Here is a 25,182-nt window from a genome sequence, read left to right on the forward strand (position 1 = left end):
TATTACCAGTGGTCATCTGTGAGTGAGTTGCTGTCTATGAGCAACGTCTGCAAAATATGGTTGCCACCCCCTCAAGTTTATGAACTAGCTAGACTATACAATTTTAATGATGTGGAAACTTTAGTTAATTTTGCACATGAAAGAGTCAAATCTGGATGTCCTTTCTGGATGCCTGTGCACATGAAAACAACAGATGGACTACTCTTCATACTTCCAGGTACTTGTTTTTACTTTTTATCTTAAACTGTACTTCCCACATTTGCAAAACCAAATATGTAGCAAGACAGCAATATGAGAACTAGAACAGGTAGAAAAGAAAAGTTACATTTTAGAAAGTTATAAGGTTGTTGATGTAGCCAGCTAAATGTAGAAAACTGCCAGGCAGGCCTCGTTTGGAAGAAATTATAACTTTCTATACCACCAGCTGCAGTTTTGTAGATATAATTTTTTTTTCCTGTGTGTGATTATTGAAAGCAAACCATCAGCAGCTTCTGGAGGATATAAATACTTACTGCTTTTGTTTTCAGTAAGATATTCACTTCTTTGGAGCAGGGGGCAAAATCCTTTACTTTTTTCCTTGTGCATGGGTACCTTTTTAGTCTGTCATACTTACAGCGAGAAGGGTCATTGCATGGATAAGGAATATCTCCATTTTATTGTACAATAATATTTTTATATAGCTTCAGCACTATTCTACATTGACCAGTAAATGAAATTAAATTTATCAGGGAGAAAATTGGTTCTTTCACAGTCTAGAAACTGGAATTTATTTCAGAGGACTGAGCTTAAACTTTCATTCCAGCCACCTTACCTATATGTCATATTAAAAACAAATAATGGAAATTCCAGGTTGGAAATCAATAATATTATGAAAAGGATAAATTTCTACTCACCATAAAGATAACATGTTGAGTTGCAGACAAGCACAACAAAAACACTGTTACACATCGAGCCAGGGCCTTCTTCAGAAAAAAAAAAGAAACACACTCACATTCGTGGAAGTAAACACATCTCATGTGCACATGACTGCTATCTCCAGCCACTGCACCCAGAATGCAACTTTTGAAATGAAATCATTCTGCTTTTTGCTGTTAAAACATTATTTGTTGCAACTGCAGTTTCAACATGTGGTCTTTTTCAAGCATTCTGAAAACAAAATTTTTAGGTTACTGATGTGGAATGTTGTAACCTTCCAGTAATATACAGGTGTGACAAGCTGTGTATGAGCAGTCAGCGGACAGATTTCCTGTGCAGTATACTCACCCCCCCCCCCCCCCCCAATCATTCCAACACCCCCCAAGAACCAGCTACAAAGGAGTATCCCCCTTCATCACCAAATACCACCCCAAACTAGAACATCTGAAGTACATCCTTTGTGAAGACTTTGATTATCTATCACCATTACATGTAATGAAGAATTATCCTACCCAAATTCATTCGCACCCCCCCTCCTAAAGTGGTCTTTCATTGCCCACCAAACCTCCATGACATCCCAGTCCATCTCTATGCCACTTCCAATTTGCAATGGCTTGCCACAGGAATCATATCCCTGTGCAAGATCTGGATGCAAGACCTACTAGTCCATCCATACAGCACTTCCTGTTCCAGTCTGGCCTGTCACAGGATTAAGCTAATCAGTCAGAGACCGGGCCATATGTGAAAGCAGCCGTGTCGTATACCAGTTCTGCTGTAATCATTCCATAGCTTTTATGTTGATACAACTACGAACCAGCTGTCCATGAGGATGAACAGCCACTGTCGTACTGTGACCAAAAGCAAAGTGGACCACCTGTGGCACAATACGTAACTGAATATAACATGCTTGATTTCAATGGCTGATTCACAGACTAGACCATCTGAATCCTCCCTTCCACTCCCAGCTTTTTGGAACTGTGCAGATGAAAGTTATCCTTACAACACATTCTCGACTTCTGAAATTACCCCGGTCTCTACATACTGTCCCCACACCCTGCACCCAACAGTTTCTGCCCCTCCTCCCAGTTCATGTCTCCTCGCTCTTACAGTGCCCCACTGTCTGCCAATGCACCTACTGGTCCTTTTCCTTTCTCTGCTCCTCTCCTTTTACGCTCCATGTTTCCTCTACCCCTTCCCTCCCTCACAGATTCCCAATGTTGCACCTGGCAGTCTTGTCCTGCCATCATCTAATCCCTGCACACGCTATCAGACAGTGCTCTTCTCTGCTCCCATCTGTACCTTGCTGTCCCTCTCCCTTCCCTACCTCACTCTGGACTGCTGCTTTCATTCAATGTGACAGCTGCATTCTGGGTGCAGCGGCCGGAAACAGTGGCCATGTTTGCGTGAAGTGTGCTTGTTTGTGTGAATGTGTGTGTGGTGTTATTTCTGAAGATGGCTTTGGCTGGAAGCTCAATGTGTAAAAGAGTTTTTGTTGTGCTTGTCTGCAACCCAAGGTGTCACCTTTATGCTGAGTATCAATCTATTCTTTTCATAATATTATTCATATTAAAAGCACATTGTTAGTGGTCCCCATTTATTGACATACTTATCAGAGAACATTTTGAAAAATGTGGAATGAATGCTATAGTTTGCTGTTTATTTATTGACAATGGTTTCAAGTTTTCAATTATTTATCACAGTGCTTCAAAAGATCTACAGGTTACAGTGTGTCTGATGTTGGTACTTAAGTGTCTAGTTTCTGGAAAAATAATCTTGATGAAGGAAATATATCAGAAGCTGATAAAAAGAAAGAAAAGGAAATATCAAGTTAATGTCTGGATTTTATCATTTGTTCTTCTGACACAAAGATTTTATGTGGTGTAGTGTATGACATTGTGGAATATCAATATGAATTAGGACAGATTGCCATTGACCACATAGAGAAGGAGATGTGTATTGTGTTTCTTCCTCTGATGATGGAGTTTGTGTGATAGCTAAATAACATCCAACAGACTACTTTTAAATGTGCCTGTCCATCATTCCATGCCTTCTCTATGTGTTGAGTAGCAATCTATCCAAATTCATATTGTTGTTGTTATTTCATCCCAGATTTTTAATTTTTAATTTAATCTCTGTTGTAGTGTCACTAATTCTATTCTTAGCACACCAAGTGAGAAACAGTTGATAGACTTGTGCCAGCACAGTGTGTTTCCTGACTTCATATTGGTGTTTGCCTTTTGACAGAAAGACCTTTACTGCTTTATTCATGGAGCTTATCAAATGAAATACAGGGTGTGGCCAATAATGGCCTTGCCGTAGTAGTAACACCGGTTGCTCATATCACCAAAGTGAAGGCTGTCAGGCTTGGGTAGCATTTGGATGGGTGGCCATCCAGTCTACCAAGTGCTGTTGGCAAGTTGGGTGCACTCAGCCCTTGAGAGGAAAATTGAGGAGCTACTTGACTGAGAAATAGTGGCTCTGGTCTTGTAAACTGACAATGGCTGGGAGAGCAGTGTGCTGAGCACACACTCCTCCATATCTGCATCCGGTGATGCCTATAGGTTGAGGATGACATGGTGGTCAGTCAGTAGTACTGTTGGGCCTTCCGAGGCCCATTTGGATGGAGCTTTGTTTAGTTTTATATAGGGTTGTAATGGGTATAAGTACAGATATTTTTATATGTGATATCTTAATATGTACACACATCAGTCTCCCCACAAACACGTCAAAAACGTAATGACCTGATGTTTTCTGCATGTCAGTAACTTCACCACTAAGTGGACTGTGCCTGTCAACATAGACTAATCATATTGTGTCCCTGCATTCATACTTCAACACCTGACCTGCTGCTCAGAGGAAAATAAGCATTAATAACTTTCTCTGTCACATACTTGGAGGTACTAACCAGCCTAAAAACACACAGCTCGTAAGAGCTATAATTATTAGCCTGAAAATGATGTAAATACTGATATAAAGTTATTCAGTTCAGCATCCTCAGCCACAAACAGAAATATATATGCTTATACCAGTTACACCCTGTATATGCTACGTACACACTATTCCAAACTTCTTTATACTCTGACATGAGAATTAACAGTCAGCAATACAGTTAAGTTCAAAGTATTATGTGAAGAAGCCTATTGTGTGTGGAGGGTGAGATACCAGATATTACTGCATAGTAGTTAGCTTTATGCAACTGCAGGTGCACCCTATATTTAATGTTTTTCCATTTGTGGTTTGTAAGGCAATTCACTTAAACAGATGCAATCAGTTAATCTTTGGAATTATTAAAAGATGGTAGGTTATACCTAATACAACATTCTTAGCCCATAAGCTGTGTGAAATTAAAACCCAAGCTTTTGAGTATCACAACGAGCGTGTCTATGGCTATTGAACGCTAGAGCTTTAACTTTAATATAACTTACACACCACAAACTTTCTACTATTAATACGTAAACCTGTCATCAACCCAAAGGTTGGTTTGAACACAACAGTTCTTTACTAGGCAAAGTGCTGTGAGGTGGTATGTTGTTGCCTTCCTCCGACCCTTTGAACCGAGTCAGAGAGGGACTACAGTTTAATATGGACCCCAGATGATGGTGCAGTTCAGTATTTTTCACATAAAAAAATTACCAGAAGCGAAGTGATAGATAAAAATCATACAATTAGCCAGGGATTGAACCTGAGGCCTTTGGATCCATGCTCTGGGACTTTATTAATGAAGGACTGAGGCTCATTTATTAATAGTAACTATTGTGGAATACTCTGTAAACATATCTACCTTTTATATAGACAAGGAACTAAATGAGCATACAGTGCTGAAATTTAGAAGAAACAGTTAGCATACAAACTATTAATCACCAACAGAACCATGAGAACAAAATCGTATGATAAATCAAGAGTAAGGCCCGAGTTGCCTCAGACCGCAATTAAATGATCTTCAGTTTTACTTCAACATGACTGATTTCAAGATTTCTAGCCTCATCTTCAGCTGTACCTGAAACAAATACAGGGCATCCGTAATTAAAATTCCAGTTTCAAAATGCTATAGAAAGAGAACCACTGCTCAGAATGACACCAGATTTGAACAGCATATTATTGATGCAAAGGGGAAATGCCAAGCAACAAAAAAGTTTTACAAAAATTTTACCAGTCAATGGCACTGTAAATGTCAGAATATGCACACCAACAGATGCACAGCACATGGCTGTTCCTCAGTTTGCATCTGAGATGCCCAAAAATGATTGTCTCCACGAAGGATCACACACAGCTAGTAAAACTCTTTTACAAGAACAGTGACCATGTGCTAGTAGCCCTGCAGAAGTTCTAGACACTCGAGGATATGAAAAAAGGCATTGGTCCAATATCTGCTAAGGGTATGGAAAAGATGATTGCAAAATTTGAAAATGCAGTTCCTTTTGAAGTGCTATGTGACAGTGGGAGGAAAACAGTAGATCTCACATTGCAGGAGCACACAGCGATGTGCTCACATGCAATGCACAGGAAATTTCCAGAACATTGGACATGCTTGTGAGCACAGTGCATAAAATCCTGTGAAACACCCTGCATTGCTATTGATACCACCCATGTTAAGGAGTCGCTTCCTGCTGACCTGCCAGCAAGACAATCATTCGCTCTGGAATTTCTTGCTTACATGGAAGTGGACAATGAATGGCCCATAAGCAACATTTTGCGGACAGACAGAGCCCATTTACATCTCCAATGACATATCAATGTGTAGAATTGCAGAATATGAGCAATGGAAAATCTGCACAGACATCAACTGATACCACTTCATTCTGCAAAGGTGACTTGTGGTGCAGGTTAATGGCATCCTTTATCATAGGCCCATATTTTTTCGTGGAGGTGACTCCTTTGGGTCCTGCTATCTGTACGTCACTGCTAAACACTACGAGAGTCTTTTGTGCACTGATACCATTCCAACCCTTCAATGGATGGCGCTCCTCTGCACATTGCACAGCCAGTGAAGTGATTGCTGTAGAGGCATTTCAGAAATGCTAGATTTATCAGCCATCATTTTCTGCATCCTGGCCATCCAGAGCAACTGATTTCAGTCCATGAGACTTCTGGCCAATTATGAATGTAGCTGAACTGAAGGCAAACATTGCACAACATCTTCTGAATGTGTCTCTTAAGACACCCTGATCTGTTGTGGAAGATGCTGTTTCTTGATTTCAGCTTGTGGCAGAAAACAGTGGACAGCATAATGAACATGTCTTGTTCCAATCTTACGACAATTAGAAACTGATGTCATTTTGCTTTTTGTGCAGGTTTTGGCCCCTGGACATTTAAAAATCAATCTCATGTTGCATTTTATACAGTTTTTGGCCCCAGGACAACTAAAAATCGATGTCATTTTGATTTTTATGTGCTATTTGGTATGAGGACAATTCAAAAGCGATTTTTCCCATCTGGTGTGGTACAGGTTTGCTGTGGTGGATGGGCTTACCTAACTAACAGCATCACAACTGTTAACTGCTGAACTTAGTCATGTGCATTGAATGGTATGGATGATGTAATGTGCAACTCAAACCATAGCCACCATAATGCATTTGATCTGTCATTTGTAGCCAAACTCATTTACACTGTATGAATGTCAACTTACGAAATATTTGGTGGATGCATGAAATAGCTCTGGGTTTCAGTGCTGTCTCATGCTGCCAGACATATCTATTAGTGGATGTATGGCCTATTTGAATGTCTTGTTTGGAATTCTGAAGTAATTTCTGGGATGAACTTAATTTAGAATCCAAGTTATCTTACTATATGTGAGATGCCATGGCGTTAATGTCTGGTGTGTGATGCCCTGTGACACAACAGTGATGGTACACAGATAATTGCTGTGATTACGTAGGCTTTCCCGGCGTAATAAGTCTTGAAAGTCTCTTCGGGTTTACTGCCGGATCCTAAAATCAACTTGACTCGATATTTCGGCGATCCAACTGTTTGCCATCTTCAGGAAATGCTGCTTCTGCTGATGAGTCCCGCTGAGAACTGATGCCAGGTTGCAAATCGACGTCCTATATAGGCCACCGTTCAGTACACGGCGCATGCACCGCCCATCACGGTTTCTGCCTTCCAAAACAGGGAGGTGGCACCGCCCTTAGTGAAACACTGCTGGCAACGATATATCGCAATCAAGGCCGCACCGAAGAACGTTCAGTTTTGATGCAAGATAATACAGGATTCCATGTTTTGCTAAGAGGAAACCCATTGTCTCTGTTGATTAAATTATCAGCCAACCTAATTTAAATCGCCTCTTTATAGACACTGTTCCAAAAACCGGAAATGTTGGCAACCATAACAGTTTCCTCAAATTTCATTTTGTGTCCCTCATTTTGTGTACAAAATCCCATGTAAATGTGGGAAAGCTCACGTTGGCCATTCTATTTGCACAGTGCATGACAGGTGTGTGGAATATCGCCGTCACATGAGGCTACGACAGCCGGAAAAATCGGCGGTAGCAGAGCACTGCCTAAATGAGGGACACAAAATGAAATTTGAGGAAACTGTTGTGGTTGCCAACATTTCCGGTTTTTGGAACAGTGTCTATAAAGAGGCGATTTAAATTAGGTCGGCTGATAATTTAATCAACAGAGACAATGGGTTTCCTCTTAGCAAAACGTGGAATCCTGTATTATCTCGCATCAAAACTGAACGTTCTTCGGTGCGGCCTTGATTGCGATATATCGTTGCCAGCAGTGTTTCACTAAGGGCGGCGCCACCTCCCTGTTTTGGAAGGCAGAAACCGTGATGGGCTGCGCACGCGCCGTGTACTGAACGGTGGCCTATATAGGACGTCAATTTGCAACCTGGCGTCAGTTCTCAGCGGGACTCATCAGCAGAAGCAGCATTTCCTGAAGATGGCGAACAGTTGGATCGCCGAAATATCGAGTCAAGTTGATTTTAGGATCCGGCAGCAAACCCGAAGAGACTTTCAAGACAGATAATTGTTAATAGCTACAATTTCATAGCAGATGCCCGTGTTTACAATGGCAAATTAGAGTTGTGTATGCCACTGGATACAAACACAGGTTGCTCTTTATGCCCACGATATGTGAGTCTAACCATGCGGTGCTCAGATTAAAGTGCGAACTGGTGTGGAATATCTTCACAAACATTATAAATTGGGGAACAGCAATGCGTGAGCTCACATGGCGATTTGAAAGCTAACAAATTCCAACTTCATCATAATCAATGAACAAATTGTTTCAGTTGTATCCAAATCAAAGTCCTCATCCACAAAGTGCTAATCAACACAGCACTATAATGGTGTGTGAAGAAGTGCTCCATGCACAATATGTGAATTGTTTCTCAGCCACATTGAGCACTTTTTTAAAGTGCCCGAGAAACCAAAGGGTTTGCCCATCTATGTAGTGCCTCCTGCTATCCTCTGGTGCTGTGTGGCTCAATGTCCATGTGCTGCACTCTATGGAGGCGACTAACTGATTCCACCCATATGTTGAAGTCCACTGGTGGGATATCCTTGTCACTACTATGCAGATATACAATAAAAAAATGTACCCTTCTTGCCTGATGAGATCATAAGTTACTGATTTCATGTTTAGACATTACCTTTGCACAATCACTCAATCCACTGACATTTGCTGCTACTTTTTCTGTGTAACAGACATTTCCCCTTTATCTAAGAATATAAATTTTGCTTTGACAAATATTCCTTGTACTTTGCTTCAAAAAATATTTATTAACTTTCACTAGCAGGTAAACAGTACATAAATGAACATCAGGAAAATCAGCTTCTTTTAAAGTTCGAAATTGTGAGAAAATGGAATATTTGAGATTAAGATCCTATTACAATGAAATCTTTAGAGACAGACCCTTGCAGAAAAATGGGCAAGAAATCAGATGTGACCTTGTTAGCAAACCATTCAAGCATTTTAAAGTGATAGCACATAAAGCCTAAATCACTATGGCTACACAAATATAACTACTAGTTGGATCAAAAAGTGGAGGGGATACACAAAATAAGTTGTAGGAAATCAGATGCCAGGTTCATTGAAAAGGTTGTGCAGATACAGCTTAAATGTAATTAATACTGTTTCTAAAACTTGGAAATAATGTTCAGACACATGGGATCCATCTCAAATTCGATGAAAGAAAAGGATTAAAAAGATAATACACTCTTAAGTCTGTAACTAAATAATTTAATATTTGCAATAATATAACTGGTTTTTCTCTCTCTCTCTCTTTTTTTTCAGTGCAAAAAATTGAACAGAGCAAAAGATTTTAAAAGCACATACTTCAGAAAACATCTGAAACAGTTCTGTCACCTCCACTGTATTTTCCCTTACCTTAGGAAATAAAGCTCAGTGTAGATAGTCTTACTAGAAAGTAATACATACAGATGTTCGAGACTAACAATGAATTTGCTGCAATTAAGTGATCTTCCATTTTATTTTATTTTAACGATATTATTGAGTCAACTCATCAACCAGCATTACTGCTCTCTTCAAGTACTGCTATTTATGGAATAGTACAACAATTTCATCCATTACTAGACACTTCTGAGCTACATTTCTCTAACATCAGCAATTTGTTGTCCACACATTATGCACAACAAATGCACATCTTAGAGAGTTGACTGCAGCTAAATCAGTGTCGAAAATACCCTGATCAATCTTAAGCAGCCTAGATTGCAGATGTGCAGAGCCTCAGTGGAAAATGCCAGTTCATGTGCCCCAGCTGTAAGGTTTCATATGCATGTGTTGTTTCAAGACTTTTAGTGCAGCTCTGGATGAAGACATGTGCACTGAAGCTTTAAGCGTTTTTGATCCCATTTGTTAACATCTTTTCATACTGGCCATCAACACAACTGGCATCTGATGGTGAGGTTTGCAGGGTGAATAGTTTCTGTTGCAGGTTGCAGACAGCTGAGGACAGTCACTCCCTGTCTTCCAAATGTAGAAAAAGACCCACATTGTTAGTTGCTGTCCCAGTTAAGGAGTGGGTAGAACAACATTGCTCCCATTCTAGCCAGCCAACATTAACTCAAAGCCATCAACATTACCATCAAAGACCTGTAGTTTAAGTGGAACAAGTCATGCTCTAATTGCCACATATAGCTCACCAGATGCATTGGGACAAGCTGTAGTATACACAGAATAAGTCAGGCTGCCTGGCAGCAGTCTACGTGAGCCATTGGTTTGTAGCCCCAGGTGGCAACACACCGGTTCTTGCCATATCACTGAGGGCTGTACCAACATGAAATTCACCAAACAAGCTGTGCATATGGTGTGTTTATGCTGTTCAAAATTGACATCAAGGCTGTGGTGTTGCTGATAGATAGGGACACCTACAGGCATATTGGGGTGCTACTGCTGCAACTTTTCTAGCAGCAGGCTGTCATGCATAGTAAAGAAGTCATACCACTATGGATGCAGGCAACACTTCAAGTGAGGAACAAAAATGTAGCTTGTGTTCTAACATTTTTAGCAGTATCTTCATTGAGGCTACTAACAGTTTTGGTCTTGATATGTTCACTAGTTATGAGTTCATTATCCAAGACAATATTACCCTGTTGTTTTAAAGCACTCCATATAGGGAGTTGGAACAATTGTGCAAGAACTATAGCAATTATTTGAACTAGGATTAGGTTGGATAACTGACTTCCATGCACACATCTTGCTCAAGCAATAGGCAAGTCTACATTTTAGCAGAACTTGTCCAATTCTGTTTGCCACAAAAGAAGTGATAAAATCACAACATGACAATTTACAGGAATCAGGGGTAGTCACTCCAATCACATCAAGTTAATGGGCCATGGCAATTATCATTGTTGGTTAACCCTCTGGAGCCATAAGTATATATGACAATTTGAAGGTCACCATTAACTGCTCACTATCCTATATCACACCTGGTTGGACTACTGGTAAATTTAGCAGGTGGTCACTGTTTTTTCTAAAATAGACCTTTCTGATTCATACCAGACCCTTGGATGCCAGAACAGCAGGTATGCTAGTGATTAACATGCGTGTTGGATTAAACCATTACAACTGATTACCATTCAACATCGCAAGTGCGTGTATGATTTTCCAACAGTATTTACAACATCACGTGCACATTATTCCATGATGCATTAACTGCTTACAAGGGAAATTACCCACCACACAACCCTCAGATTTAGTGGTAAAATGACCCAATGGATAGCCTATCAAAAACTGAACACAGATCAAGCATGAAAAAAGGAAGGTGTACCGAACTGTGAAAAAAGAAGCAAAATAAAAACAGTGATTGGTCCAAGCTCATGATGTGCAACACTGAGTGCTCTGCATGAAACACGGTGTTGTGGTTGTGTGGTCACAGTGTTGGATTGCAAAGTGGGAGATGTGTGTTCAAATCCCCCTCATGGCCCTCCACCCCTTTTCTTCACAAAATTATGAGTTTTCTATTTGATCACTGACCTGTCTGTTCTCCTTCTGTAATCTTGGCAATTGTCATACTACACATTGGTTATAGAATATGAGTTGTGTGGTAAGAATATATTACCATCACAAGTAAAGGTGATGAATAGCGAGAGCAGGCGAGATGCCGCATAGACCTCTCTCAGAAATAAAAGCAACAAATAAAGGGGTGTGAATTATGTTACAACAAAGGAATTCAAGAGTCAAAACTTCCAAAATGGAATGCGAATGAGGGCTATTTAAACATGGATCTCCTTTTCGCAGTCCAACACCATGACCACATAACACCATGCCTTTGTTACTCAAACTTGTGCAATGTTGCACATCATGAGCTTGGACCATTCACTGTTTCGATTTTGCTTCCTTTTTCACAGTTCAGTTCACCTTCTTCCTGTTTTCATGCTTGATGCGTGCTCAGTTTTTGATGGGCTATCCTCTGGGTCATCTTATCACTCAATCTGAGGATGCTGTGATGGGGAGTTTACCTTGTTAGATGACATAATCACGGTAAGAGCCATCAAGGGGCAACACCTTGCCAAAGTATATGAATTGGTTGATAGGCTCCAGAATGGCTGCATTTAGAGGAGGGCAACTGGGGCTACAGCCCAGGGGCCTGCACAAGAGAGTATCCCCCCACAACACACACATATTCTAATGAAAAAGAAAAAAAAAAACCTCTTTATTCATTTGGCCTACACCACTGCATTAATACTACAGCTACTTCATCAATTTTTATATTAATACAACTAATAACGTTTTATTTTACAAACTGTGTAAAAAAAAGATAGATTGCTATTTACCATGAAGATGACATGTTAAGTTGCAGACAGGCACAAAAGCTAATGTGTAAGTATCTTTTAGTTGTGCCTTTCTGTAACTTAACGTGTCATCTTTATGGTAAGTAGCAATCTATTTTTTCCTTACATTATTGATATCCCAACCTGGAATTTCCATTGTTTGATTTTTCATTTTATAGTTTATTGTAAGTGTGACTCAGATCAGATGAAAAAACAATTTAACTACAATTGTCTAACTAATGTACCCCATAAACCTTTAGTATGCCAAGCAGCCCTGATAAGCAGGCACCATTTTCCACTGACATTTCCATGAGTATGCCAGTGGCAAATTGGTATAGTACACTACTCCCAGCTCGAAGGTATTGTTGAAAGCAATATGAATCTACTTTGTAGATATGCAAATAATTATTTTTTTGGACCAGTTGAATGCAAACCATTATTCATGTATCTTATTGCATAAAAGTAATACAAAATAAATTATTTCTTTAATAATCCAAGAATATCAGTTGATCAAATATTATTATTTATGTGTGTCCACCATTTTATAATGAGTGAAAAAAAATCACAAAGAGGAATCAATCACTGAATGCCTGTCTATACCTGTTTTTCGCCATTTATGCCTGTACGGTCAGTTGTGGCATTAAGTGTCTGCCTTGTGGTGTGCTTGTAGCAGTGAATGCGCAAAATCTGAGACTTTCACATTGCATTGTTTTAAGTCTAAGAGTCTATGAACATTGTGCAACCAATCACGTCCTTCTAAATTTGTATGGACACACTTAAGTATTTTCATATTCATATTGTGACCTCTAATATAAATCCCATAATGGAACAGGTTTTAGTACATAGCTTTTCTATTCTTTTCATTTTCTATGTGCACTCATAACACCTTTGTGAGTTCTTACAATCTCATATATCATCTTGTTTAAATTGGCTAATTTTTGGTTTCTGCTCAGTTATTGATTTTCCCCAACTATTTCTGTACTGGTTAATGGCTTTCCTTTTGCATTTGCATGTTTTCTTAATGGCCAATATTAATCTTTGTTTTATGGTGGAATCATGGGTGATCATTGCAAAACTCTTGAGTTTACTAGTGGTTCCCAGAAGAGGAAATTGCAGGCAGCATGTGAGAAGAAAACTGAAGAAACTGTAGCTAAAATACCCAAATTCACCAATTATTTTATCATGTCAACCAAACAAGAAGTCCATAAGATCCTAAAAACACAAGAGGGCATTAGACAGTAAATAGGGATTTGGTGTATAGTATTCAATATAATGCAATGCAGCTGTTGCATCAGGTGGCGTCACAGAATTATTGAAAATTTGTAATAAGAATCAAGAACAAGCAGAATTATTGCAGAAAAAAAAAAGACAGACAGACAGTTTTACGTATTGAAAAAGCCTAGCAATATTGCTGGTCTTGTCAAGCTGAAGCTGTGAAAGCCATGGTTGATGGTTATTCTGAAATCAAAGCAGCTCTAACGAGCATATCTTCCAATATAGAGCAAAAAGGCATTGTGATAAATGAAGCAACACATTTTTTTGGAAATATGACTGGCCTCAAAACTATTTTATTTGCCATTTTTTGGAATGACATATTGGAGCAATTCAATGCTACAAACAAGAGTTGCAGGACTCGAAAATGATTCTAGAATCTCTCAGCTGTACATTGTGATCATTGAAATCATTCATTGATTCCAAGAGAGACAAGTTTGCTGAATACGAAGCAGCAGCTAAAGGATTATCAAATACTGACCAGTACATAAAATCATGCAGCAGAACAAGAAACGTGAGGTTGAATCTGCGCAATAATATGAAAGCGAATGAGGCTAATGCTACCCTGTCACCAGAAGAGATATTTAAAGTGTCATGATTTAGCCAAGTGATCGATCTGCTGTGTTTCTCTCACTGAAAGATTTCATGCATACAGTGTTGTCCATTCAAGATTTGGATTTCTGAATCATTTAGAGGTCATGGATGCTGCAAATTTGTATGCTGCTGCAGAAGAATTGGTAAAAGTTTACAAAGACAATTTAGAACATCGTCAATATATTTTTATGAAAAGGAGTATCAAAAAGACCAATTTAAAGAGCTGTTCTATCAAATTCTTGACAGTCAAAATTTCAGAGCTACATTCCCAAACACTGAAATTACACAGAGAACATACTTGGTTTTGATGGTCTCGAATTGCACTGGAGAATGTTCATTTTCAAACATGAAAATTGTATAAAACGGGCTGAGAACAACAATGGAGCAAAACTGCATATCAAAATTGTCCCTACTCAGCATTGAGAGTGTTTTACTCCAGAAGGTGGATTTCAGTAAAATCACCAATAATTTTTCATTGAAAAAAGCTCAGTATGTCATATCAAAAGGTGGATTTCAGTAAAATTACCAATATTTTTTTCATTGAAAAAAGCTCAGTATGTCATAATTTGATTTATTTCTTGTATTTTATTTTGTACATTTTATTATTTTTTCTCATAATAAATTATTGAAACACTCAAGAGAAAAAATTATTTAATTGAAACAAATGATTGTAGCTCCATCATAAGTTGCATTAAGAAGTATCTTTTTTATTTCTTGGTGGTGATGGTGACTAGTTTTGGACACCTATGTCCATTCAGTGTCTTTCCTACGTGGTCTGTTAACTGTTGTTGAGTCGACAATAGTGCCACTTTGATCATCACTGCAGGGGCAAATTTTTTACATAGGCTTTCATCTGTATTGTCACACTTACAATATGGATGGTTTGAAAATGGCGATAGGTATCCAAAACTAGTCACCACCAAGAAATAATCAATTATAAAACAAGTTGTGGACCTATTTTTCACCTGCAGCATGCTACAAGTTCATAAAAATTATTTAACCTATTTAAAAAATGATAAGGGTCTCCATTCCTTTGTTGGCCCAGCACCTCCACACCTCTAAATCAGGCCCTGGTATTAAATGCACTTTCTTTGAACCTACTGTCAAATACTTGGGACATGTATTAAACAAAGATGATCTTCGACCAATGGCAGTTCCCTGGAATCTTGAATAACTCCAAGCTATTCTCAGGAAAACTGATTAAACAAAATTCATACTCAGAGCAGTCCACATATGTCATCCACTAAATCATTTGCTAAAAAAAGGGCACTAAATTTGTATGTTCTCAAGTATGTCCAAGAAGCCTTTACTACTTTAAGACTGCTTCAAATCCACTCTATGTTTACAGACTTTTATACCCTAAAAATGCAGTATATAGGCCTCAGAGACACTGCAGTATGATACTGATGCTGTGATGTCACATACAGACACTGATTGCACAGAGCATCCTATAACATTCATGTCCAAAATTTTCGCCCTGGTGCAGAGAAGCTATTAAACTGTTTGCATAGAGAGAAAAAAATGTTTGCCATAATTTATGGGATAATAAAGTTCCACATATTTCAGTGTAGTACCATGTTCCATTTACTATCAGTCCACAGGCTGCTGATCGCCCTGTTTAATCTAAAATCAAAACTCCAGCGAGAAGAGCATAGTGGCTTCAGAGATGGGTCGTTCTGAGCAATTGTAATTATGACATTCGTTGCAGGCCCATCTCATGATGTGCCAACTATGATGCCTTACTCTGTCTGCTGATGGAGCCCAATGTGGAATTCAATAAGGAGGAGGTTGTTTACTTTGTCATCAATGAAAACATAAGGCATACCCTCACGAAGTTGCCAGTCACAGTTTGTGACATCGTGAGAGCAACACACACAGAGCTGTTTCTTTGCAGGGTGTAATTACCAGTTCAGCTGAGTTGCCCAGATCATACTTTCATAGGCTCAGACGCTGCTTTCAAAACTTATTTCTCCTTGCCTTACTGCTGCTGCCAATGAAGCAGAGTGCAGTGTCGTCATGCCACACGTTTTGAGTTCATATCCCCTGCCTGCTGCATTGTTAGTACTGGCAAATGAATCATACGAATGGTGTGTAAAAACATCATGTTTACTGGCTGCGGATAGATGCACAGCTAAAATGAACAGTCTAGTCCTGTAATGCATGCCTGCAAAATCAGTCTGTCCAAGCACAGTGTTTGCTGCCACGGCCCACTCCGGAACACCCATGAGAAGAGGCACATCTGGACTTTGCCAGACTGTTCAAAGGCATAATACGGCTTCTGATGGTAGATGCTACCTACATTTTTCTCTTGTGGCCTGGATATCATCCACAACCACTGCTGCAACAATCCGGGCTCCGTCTAATACTTTTGAAATGGAAGATGTGCCACATATGATAGTCTCCAACTATGGTCTCGAGTTTGGAAAATCAGGAGTCCACCAGTTTTAACAAAATAACTGAACTGATCATCTCACCATCACTCTCTAACATCTGGCATCAAACCTGGAAATTCAGCTGCTGGTAGGGCATCTCAAACTTCAGGTGCAAACACCATGCTAGCAGCACTCTCCGAGGGGGCCATTTCCTGTTTCCTGGCATCTTATAGGTCCACTCTGATCGGCAGTCAATGCCTGGCTGTATTACGGCATGGGTGATGAGCATGAACATTAACCCTTTCACTGCTCCAGATGTAAATATACGCTAATCGTTTCAGTGCTCCAGACGTATATATACTATTTGCAATAAAAAATACTTACAGCGGTTCCCTGATACAGTCGTATAGTTGCGTATAACGCCGACAATTGGGCCAGCGAGTCAGAGGTAATTGTTGCGCAAGTATGCAGTTTGATTGTTGGAATACTAGGAAATACCTGAACGACTATTGAATGCTGAATTCTCTTTCTGCTCAGTTCATTCATACTGCTATATTACCTAATTTGTGTGCGGCCGTTTCCGCGTTACCGAATAAAATGATGTGACATTACCGTCCGTTTACAGACGATGAGCTGCTGAGTATTCTAAACCAAAGTGACGACGAGGACATCATCATGCACAATCCAGCTGATTATGGGTGGACAGATAATGACGACGACGAGCTGGCAGATAAATCTGTCACCACAAATATAAAAAATACTTGTGAACCAACAAACGTTGAACCAGTAAATGCAGATCCAGATTTTGATGTTATCATTGATTCTTTCTCCAATTCTGAAGAAGAGCCTGAGCGTATGCCTGAAAAATCTCCTAAGAGACAAAAAACAGTTGATTTTAGATGGAAAGACTCTGATTTGGACCGTAAAGTATATAATTTCGATAACAGTGGTTCCGGTTGCAAAATCATCAATTTAAATGATTTATGTACTGTATATGACTGCTTCCAAGTTTTTTTACCCAAGAAATTGTGAGCTACATAGCTGAGCAATGTAATTTATATTATGAACACCTTTGCAATGACGCCAGTGAAAAAATCAAGACTGCGACGTCGGAAAAACACAAACAGTGACGAAGTTTACTGCTTCCTTGCTGTAAATTTTCTGATGGCTCAAGTGAGAAAACATGAAATAAACAGTTATTGGACCAATGATAAGTTAATGTCTACTCCAATGTTTGCGCAGATCATGCTGAGAGATAGATATCTTCTCTTACTTAGAATGTTACATTTTGCTGATAACAGTAAGGACGCTGGAGATGACAAAATCTGGAAATTACGTCGAATTGTGGACCGCTTAAGAAAAGTATTTCCAGGTGCTTTCTATCCTTCTAAAAATTTGTGCATTGACAAAAGTTTAGTTCTCTTCTAAGGTCGTGTCTTCTTCAAGCAGTACATTCCTTCCAAACGCCACAGATTTGTGGTAAAATTTTTTGTGTTATGTGATTGTGAAACTGGTTATATTCTTGACTTTATTATTTATGTGAGTGCAGCAACAGACGTAAAAAAAGAAACTGACTTTGGTGTAAATGTTGGAATACCTGGAAGCATTTTTCTCATTGTACTTGAACGTTACCCTGGTAAAGCACACACATTATATGTTGACAATTGACACACTGGCCCAACATTATTGTCTTATTTGCATGACAGAGTGACTAATGCCTGTGGAACTGTGAGAACAAACCGCAAAGGCATGCTTGCTTTATCAAAAAAACTTAGAAAAGGCGAGATCGAGTTTATGAAAACAGATAAACTTCTTGCTCTGAAGTGGCAGGACAAGCGGGAAGTGAGGATGCTTTCAACTCTTCATACAAGTGAAATTACAGCGACTGACAAAATTGACAGAACCATGAATGAACCAAAAACAAAACCAGCTTGCATCATAAGCTACACTGAAAATATGGGGGCCGTCGACAGGAGTGACATGATGTTAACTTCAGTAGAATGTGTACGAAAAACTGTAAAATGGTATAAAAAAGTATTTTTTCATTTGGTGGATCTGTCTCTGCTCAATGCGCATGCATTAAATAAAACTCAAACGGGACGAAATATTTCAGTATCTGATTTTCAACAGAAACTTATCAAGGAGATCCTATAGATTCACCACCAACCGAAAACACAGGGAAGTCGTGGAGATCAGCTGATGGTGACGATCCCTTACGCCTAACCGAGCGCCACTTTATCTCGCTAATCCCAGGAACTTCAAAGAAGAAAGCAGCCCGGAGAAGGTGTATTGTATGTGCAAAACATGATAAACGAAGTGACACAAGATACGTTTGTGTGAAATGTAATGTGCCTTTATGTTTGAATTTTTGTTTTGAGAGATATCACACTTTGAAGTATTACTGATGCAATATGTTTTGTATTTTTTTTTCTCCTAATAAAGTACCTTTTTTGAACAAAATAAGACTTTCTGAACAAAGATTTAGAAAAAGAAAATGATTCACACCGACAATACTGGATCTCATTTTTATCTCAATAATAACTGTAGACGGCTAAAGTCGTATATACAGGCAACGGGTGAAAATAATGCGCACTGGGCGGGAGCCGCTGAGAGTAAATGCGCAGTGAAAGGGTTAATGACCTGTCACACCCAGCATCATGAACTCAACCTGACCAAGTGCACCCTTATTATCGCTCAGGCTCCCTTGTCTGGACTCACAAATTCAGTAGAAAACCAGGGTGGATGGCAGGCATTATTGTTAGCCGTAATGGGCATCACATGTATGATGTCATGGTAGGAGCAAATGAGCTGTGTTGTCATAAAAAATCAGCTTTGGCTGAACCAGTACTGTGCCATGCCCCCCTGCTATGCCGACTCTGGGAAAATGCAGCTCTGGATTTGGTCCCACCCAGTACTGCACTGAGTCATCAACAGAGGCCTTATGGGTCATTTAAAGGGCAGAGGAGCACTGTATTTCCACCAAGCAGTGAGAAGGATATCCCACCAGCAGGCAGTGAAGGTGGAAGTGGCATCAATTAGTTGCCTCAACAGGGTGCAGAGCATGGATACTGAGATGAGCAGCAGCAGGAGGTATGATGTAGATGAGAAATTCCTTTGGTTTCTGGCCACTTAAAATAAGTGTGCAATGCAACTGAGAAACCATTCTGCATACTGTATATGAAACGTTCCTGTATGCACCATTATAATATTGTGTTGACTACTACACTACAGACATGAATTTTGATTAGGATATAACTGAAATTATTTGTACGTAATCTACAATGGACTTGGCATCTTTTCTAGAATTTATCAGCTTGCTACTTCCTGGGTGAACTAATGCCTTTGCCTAGCTTGTACTGTTTGTGAAAGTGTTTCACATCAGTTTGAACTTCACTCTGACTATCAAATAACAGAACTTGTCTATCATGCACATAAAGAACAATATGTGTTTGTATCCAGTGTGACACAAAACTCTTCATTTGTTATTGCACAACAAAGAAGATTGCTGACATCTACTGTGAAATTGTGGCTGTTTAGAGTGATGTGATATAACATCACAAAATGGTAAATTAGTGTATATTGGTTACAGAGGAGGATATAAAATGTAGACTGGCAATGGCAAGGAATGCGTTTCTGAGGAGGAGAAATTTGTTAACACCGAGTATAGATTTAAGTGTCAGGAATTCTTTTCTCAAAGTATTTGTATGGAGTGTAGCCATGTATGGAAGTGAAACATGGACAATAAATAGTTTAGACAAGAAGAGAATAGAAGCTCTCGAAATGTGGTGCTACAGAAGAATGCTGAAGATTAGTTGGGTAGATCACGTAACAAATGAGGAGGTACTGAATGGAATTGGAGAGAAGAGGAATTTGTGGCACAGCTTGTCTAGAAGAAGGGATTGGTTGGTAGGACATGTTCTGAGGCATCAAGGGATAACCAATTTAGTATTTGACAGCAACTTGGAGGGTAAAAATCATAGAGGGGGACCAAGAGATGAATACAGTAAGCAGATTCGAAAGGATGTAGAGTGCAGTAGTTACTTGGAAATGAAGAAGCTTGCACAAGTTAGAGTAGCGTGGAGAGATGCATCAAACCAGTCTCTGGACTGAAGACAACAACAACAACAGGTTACAGATTGTGGAAAAACAACCTAGATGAATGGACGAGTGTGAGACAATAAGTTGTGACTGTTTATGAACAAACTAGTTGATTCATGAACAGTGCTATATGACAATGAATGAACTGTGTAAAATGTGTCTACAAAATATGCCAAACTATATTTTATGCACAGTTAACTGCTCTGAATTTCTGTTGTTGTTTGGTGCTGATAATGTGATAAGCACAAAATAAGGTGCATTCAGTCATCTGGGAGTGTGAGACTGTTAATTGTGACTAAAGTGTTCACAGAGAAACTCGAATGGATGATTGATGAAGACTGTCCTTCAACTGCTAATGTCTAAAATATGTCCAGAAGTTGGTCAACAGTTAAACTGTGCTGTATGCAAGGATAACTGAACAATTGCATTTCTGGAAATTCTGCAGTTGGTGGTTGTTGAAAACGCCAGCCAATGACGAGCAAAAAATAAACTGTGTTCATCCAATTTGAGAATTTGTAATGGGGTATAAAATCTGGATGGTCCATTATGCACTGGAATCAAAAAGGCAATCAGTGTATTGGCAGCAGTCAATTATCAAAAACATTCAAAATGCAACAGTTTACGGCATCCTCAAAATGTTGAATTCATCAACAGTTTTCATTGGGGTATTCTGAACCAACTCGCCTGCTGTTCTACCTAGCATTACACAGTTCTGAAAGAACGGATGAGCAGAAGAAAACTGTTTTCAACAGACCATGAGGTGAAGGTTGCCATTTATGAATGGTCATGATATCAGTGTTAGGAATACGTGCAACAGACACACTGAATTTCAAGTCTCATTTCACCATATATGGGCACATATTGTGAGTGTACAGTATTCTTATTAAGATTAAAGTTGCATGTACTTTAACAGCACATGTAGTAAATATGTTTAGGTTGTTATTTAATGACTTAATCAAGGACAAGAATAGATAGCTACAAGTTTTTATATACCTACATTAATGAAACTATTTCTTTGTTACATTTGAGGGTTCCACGGTCCAAGGGGCACTGCAGCAGCTAACGATCAGTGGCAGGTGCTCTGGTTGTGACACTAATTAATGTCCAAACTCCAGGGGTTCCCATACAATAGTTTATAAAGGGAGGGGGGGGGGGGGACTGGACCTGGGGTTATTGTGTATCTTTAATGTTTTGGAAGTTGAATGGCGACCTGTAAGTTGTTATTGTTGTGGTCTTCAGTCCTGAGACTGGTTTGATGCAGCTCTCCATGCTACTCTATCCTGTGCAAGCTTCTTCATCTCCCAGTACCTACTGCAACCTACATCCTTCTGAATCTGCTTAGTGTATTGATCTCTTGGTCTCCCTCTACGATTTTTACCCTCCACGCTGCCCTCCAATGCTAAATTTGTGATCCCTTGATGCCTCAAAACATGTCCTACCAACCGATCCCTTCTTCTAGTCAAGTTGTGCCACAAACTTCTCTTCTCCCCAATCCTATTCAATACCTCCTCATTAGTTACGTGATCTACCCACCTTATCTTCAGCATTCTTCTGTAGCACCACATTTCGAAAGCTTCTATTCTCTTCTTGTCCAAACTGGTTATCGTCCATGTTTCACTTCCATACATGGCTACACTCCATACAAATACTTTCAGAAACGACTTCCTGACACTTAAATCTATACTAGATGTTAAGAAATTTCTCTTCTTCAGAAACGCATTCCTTGCCATTGCCAGTCTACATTTTATATCCTCTCTACTTCGACGATCATCAGTTATTTTACTCCCTAAATGGCAAAAACTCCTTTACTACTTTAAGTGTCTCATTTCCTAATCTAATCCCCTCAGCATCACCCGATTTAATTAGACTACATTCCATTATCCTCGTTTCGCTTTTGTTGATGTTCGTCTTATATCCTCCTTTCAAGACACTGTCCATTCCATTCAACTGCTCTTCCAAGTCCTTTGCTGTCTCTGACAGAATTACAATGTCATCAGCGAACCTCAAAGTTTTTACTTCTTCTCCATGAATTTTAATACCTACTCCGAACTTTTCTTTTGTTTCCTTTACTGCTTGCTCAATATACACATTGAATAACATCGGGGAGAGGCTACAACCCTGTCACACTCCTTTCCCAACCACTGCTTCCCTTTCATGCCCCTCGACTCTTATAACTGCCATCTGGTTTCTGTACAAATTGTAAATAGCCTTTCGCTCCTTGTATTTTACCCCTGTCAACTTCAGAATTTGAAAGAGAGTATTCCAGTTAACGTTGTCAAAAGCTTTCTCTAAGTCTACAAATGCTAGAAACGTAGGTTTGCCTTTTCTTAATCTTTCTTCTAAGATAAGTCGTAAGGTTAGTATTGCCTCACGTGTTCCAACATTTCTACGGAATCCAAACTGATCTTCCCCGAGGTCCGCTTCTACCAGTTTTTCCATTCGTCTGTAAAGAATTCGCGTTAGTACTTTGCAGCTGTGACTTATTGAACTGATAGTTCGGTAATTTTCACATCTGTCAACACCTGCTTTATTTGGGATTGGAATTATTACATTCTTCTTGAAGTCTGTGGGTATTTCGCCTGTCTCATACATCTTGCTCACCAGATGGTAGAGTTTTGTCATGACTGGCTCTCCCAAGGCCATCAGTAGTTCTAATGGAATGTTGTCTACTCCCGGGGCCTTGTTTCGACTCAGGTCTTTCAGTGCTCTGTCAAACTCTTCATGCAGTATCTTATCTCCCATTTCATCTTCATCTACATCCTCTTCCATTTCCATAATATTGTCCTCAAGTACATCGCCCTTGTATGAACCCTCTATATACTCCTTCCACCTTTCTGCTTTCCCTTCTTTGCTTAGAACTGGGTTGCCATCTGAGCTCTTGATATTCATACAAGTGGTTCTCTTCTCTCCAAAGGTCTCTTTAATTTTCCTGTAGGCAGGATCTATCTTACCCCTAGTGAGACAAGCCTCTACATCCTTACATTTGTCCTCTAGCCATCCCTGCTTAGCCATTTTGCACTTCCTGTCAATCTCATTTTTGAGACGTTTGTATTCCTTTTTGCCTGCTTCATTTACTGCATTTTTATATTTTCTCCTTTCATCAATTAAATTCAATATTTCTTCTGTTACCCAAGGATTTCTATTAGCCCTCGTCTTTTTACCTACTTGATCCTCTGCTGCCTTCACTACTTCATCCCTCAGAGCTACCCATTCTTCTTCTACTGTATTTCTTTCCCCCATTCCTGTCAATTGTTCCCTTATGTAAGTAGCCATATAAAAAGTTACAGTTCCAACCCTGTCAAAAACCTGCATAATACTGACTTTTAAGGAAGCACCATTTGCAATGAGCTCAGAGTAAAAGAGACATTAACTGACCCAAGAAGCATACCTCATAGTGCAGAAATGTAATTAACAGGGAATTCTGCTTAGCTGAGTTAGTTAGCCTTGAGTTGTATCTTGGAGTAGTTCATGAATGATCATACATGAGTCTAAATATCGAACCTGTCAATTCAACAATTTATGAAACAGTGTCATTCAGTTCCTTAAAGTAAAGTCACTGATGATCATTTGACAAATAATTTACTTTCTTAATAATTAAATTAATGAAGGAGTCAAAGTAAAGTGCACATCTATCTACTTTAAAAAAAAAAAATTAATATCTTGAAAAATACCTGTTAAAAGCAAAGAAAGCATTCTATGAATGATATAGTAGACGTTTTTAGTGAAAGGGTTAAAGGAAAAACAGTAGGTAAAACTATCTGTGAATCAACAGTGAAGTTCTAATAGTAGTTGAGATTTGAAAATTTATGAAGTGGGTGAGATGACAGTTGACAAATCAGAGTTAGGATATCAACAAAAATAATCAGTTTTTGAAAATATTATGTAAATGGATAGATAAATGATCTACTCACCATGTGGTGGCAGGAGAAAACATATATAAAGCTTAAGAGAATGTGCAAGCTTTCAGAGTCAAGGGCAAGACCTCATCCAGTGTAGTACCAAACAATCAGTCCTTCCTTATCATCCTATCTGGTGAAGTCTCTCCTGACCCAGGATTTTGGGCAACTTTTTTGAACTCTAGTCCTTTTCCTTCATCCTTCTTCATTCCCCTTCAACCCTTCTGCCAGAAGGAGCCACTGGCTCCAAAAGCTTGCACATTTTCTTAATCTTTGTATATGTTTTCTCTTACTGCTGCTGGGTGAGTAGATATCTATTCAACTACATTGTAAATCAGAGGTAAGGGAAGACTGGATTGGAATAGCAGAAGGGATTGGCAAGAGCCTAGAGAAGAAAAGAAAATAAGAATTGCGACAAGACAAAAATAACAAACAAGAAATGAAGGGAAACAGCTACTTACCTGCTCGTCAATGATGAGGGTGACACACTGGCACTCACAGCTGCTGGAGAGAGAGTGAGTGAGAGAGAGAGAGAGAGAGAGAGAGAGAGAGAGAGAGAGAGAGAGTCATTCATCAGGCACAAAGCTGCCCTTGTCTGTCTGATGAAAACTCTTCATACTGCAAAACCCCAACAAATTCTGGTCAGCCTATTAGTCATCTGAATTTTCTAATTCAAGCTGTCAAGAATCTCCCACTATGGAGTATCTGATACATCACTGGAGCACCAGATTTGAAGTGGTGTTTTATCAGTGTAACTTTAGAACACAAGGCTGTGGCAGATTTACAACTTCGTTAT

At 39.3% G+C, this 25,182-nt stretch overlaps 1 protein-coding gene across 9 annotated transcripts in view; it reads left to right on the plus strand.

The window, feature by feature from the left end:
- The window catches only part of LOC126263090 (acyl-coenzyme A diphosphatase NUDT19), a 118,609-nt gene that overhangs the window by 86,801 nt on the left and 6,626 nt on the right, over positions 1-25,182 (plus strand). For all 9 annotated transcript variants that reach the window (XM_049960101.1, XM_049960095.1, XM_049960102.1 and 6 more), the window contains one exon: positions 10-217. In XM_049960101.1, the coding sequence (XP_049816058.1) occupies positions 10-217 (208 nt within the window). The remainder of the gene's footprint in view (positions 1-9; positions 218-25,182) is intronic.

The sequence above is a fragment of the Schistocerca nitens genome, chromosome 6 (genome assembly GCF_023898315.1).
Source record: "Schistocerca nitens isolate TAMUIC-IGC-003100 chromosome 6, iqSchNite1.1, whole genome shotgun sequence".
NCBI lineage: Eukaryota > Metazoa > Arthropoda > Insecta > Orthoptera > Acrididae > Schistocerca > Schistocerca nitens.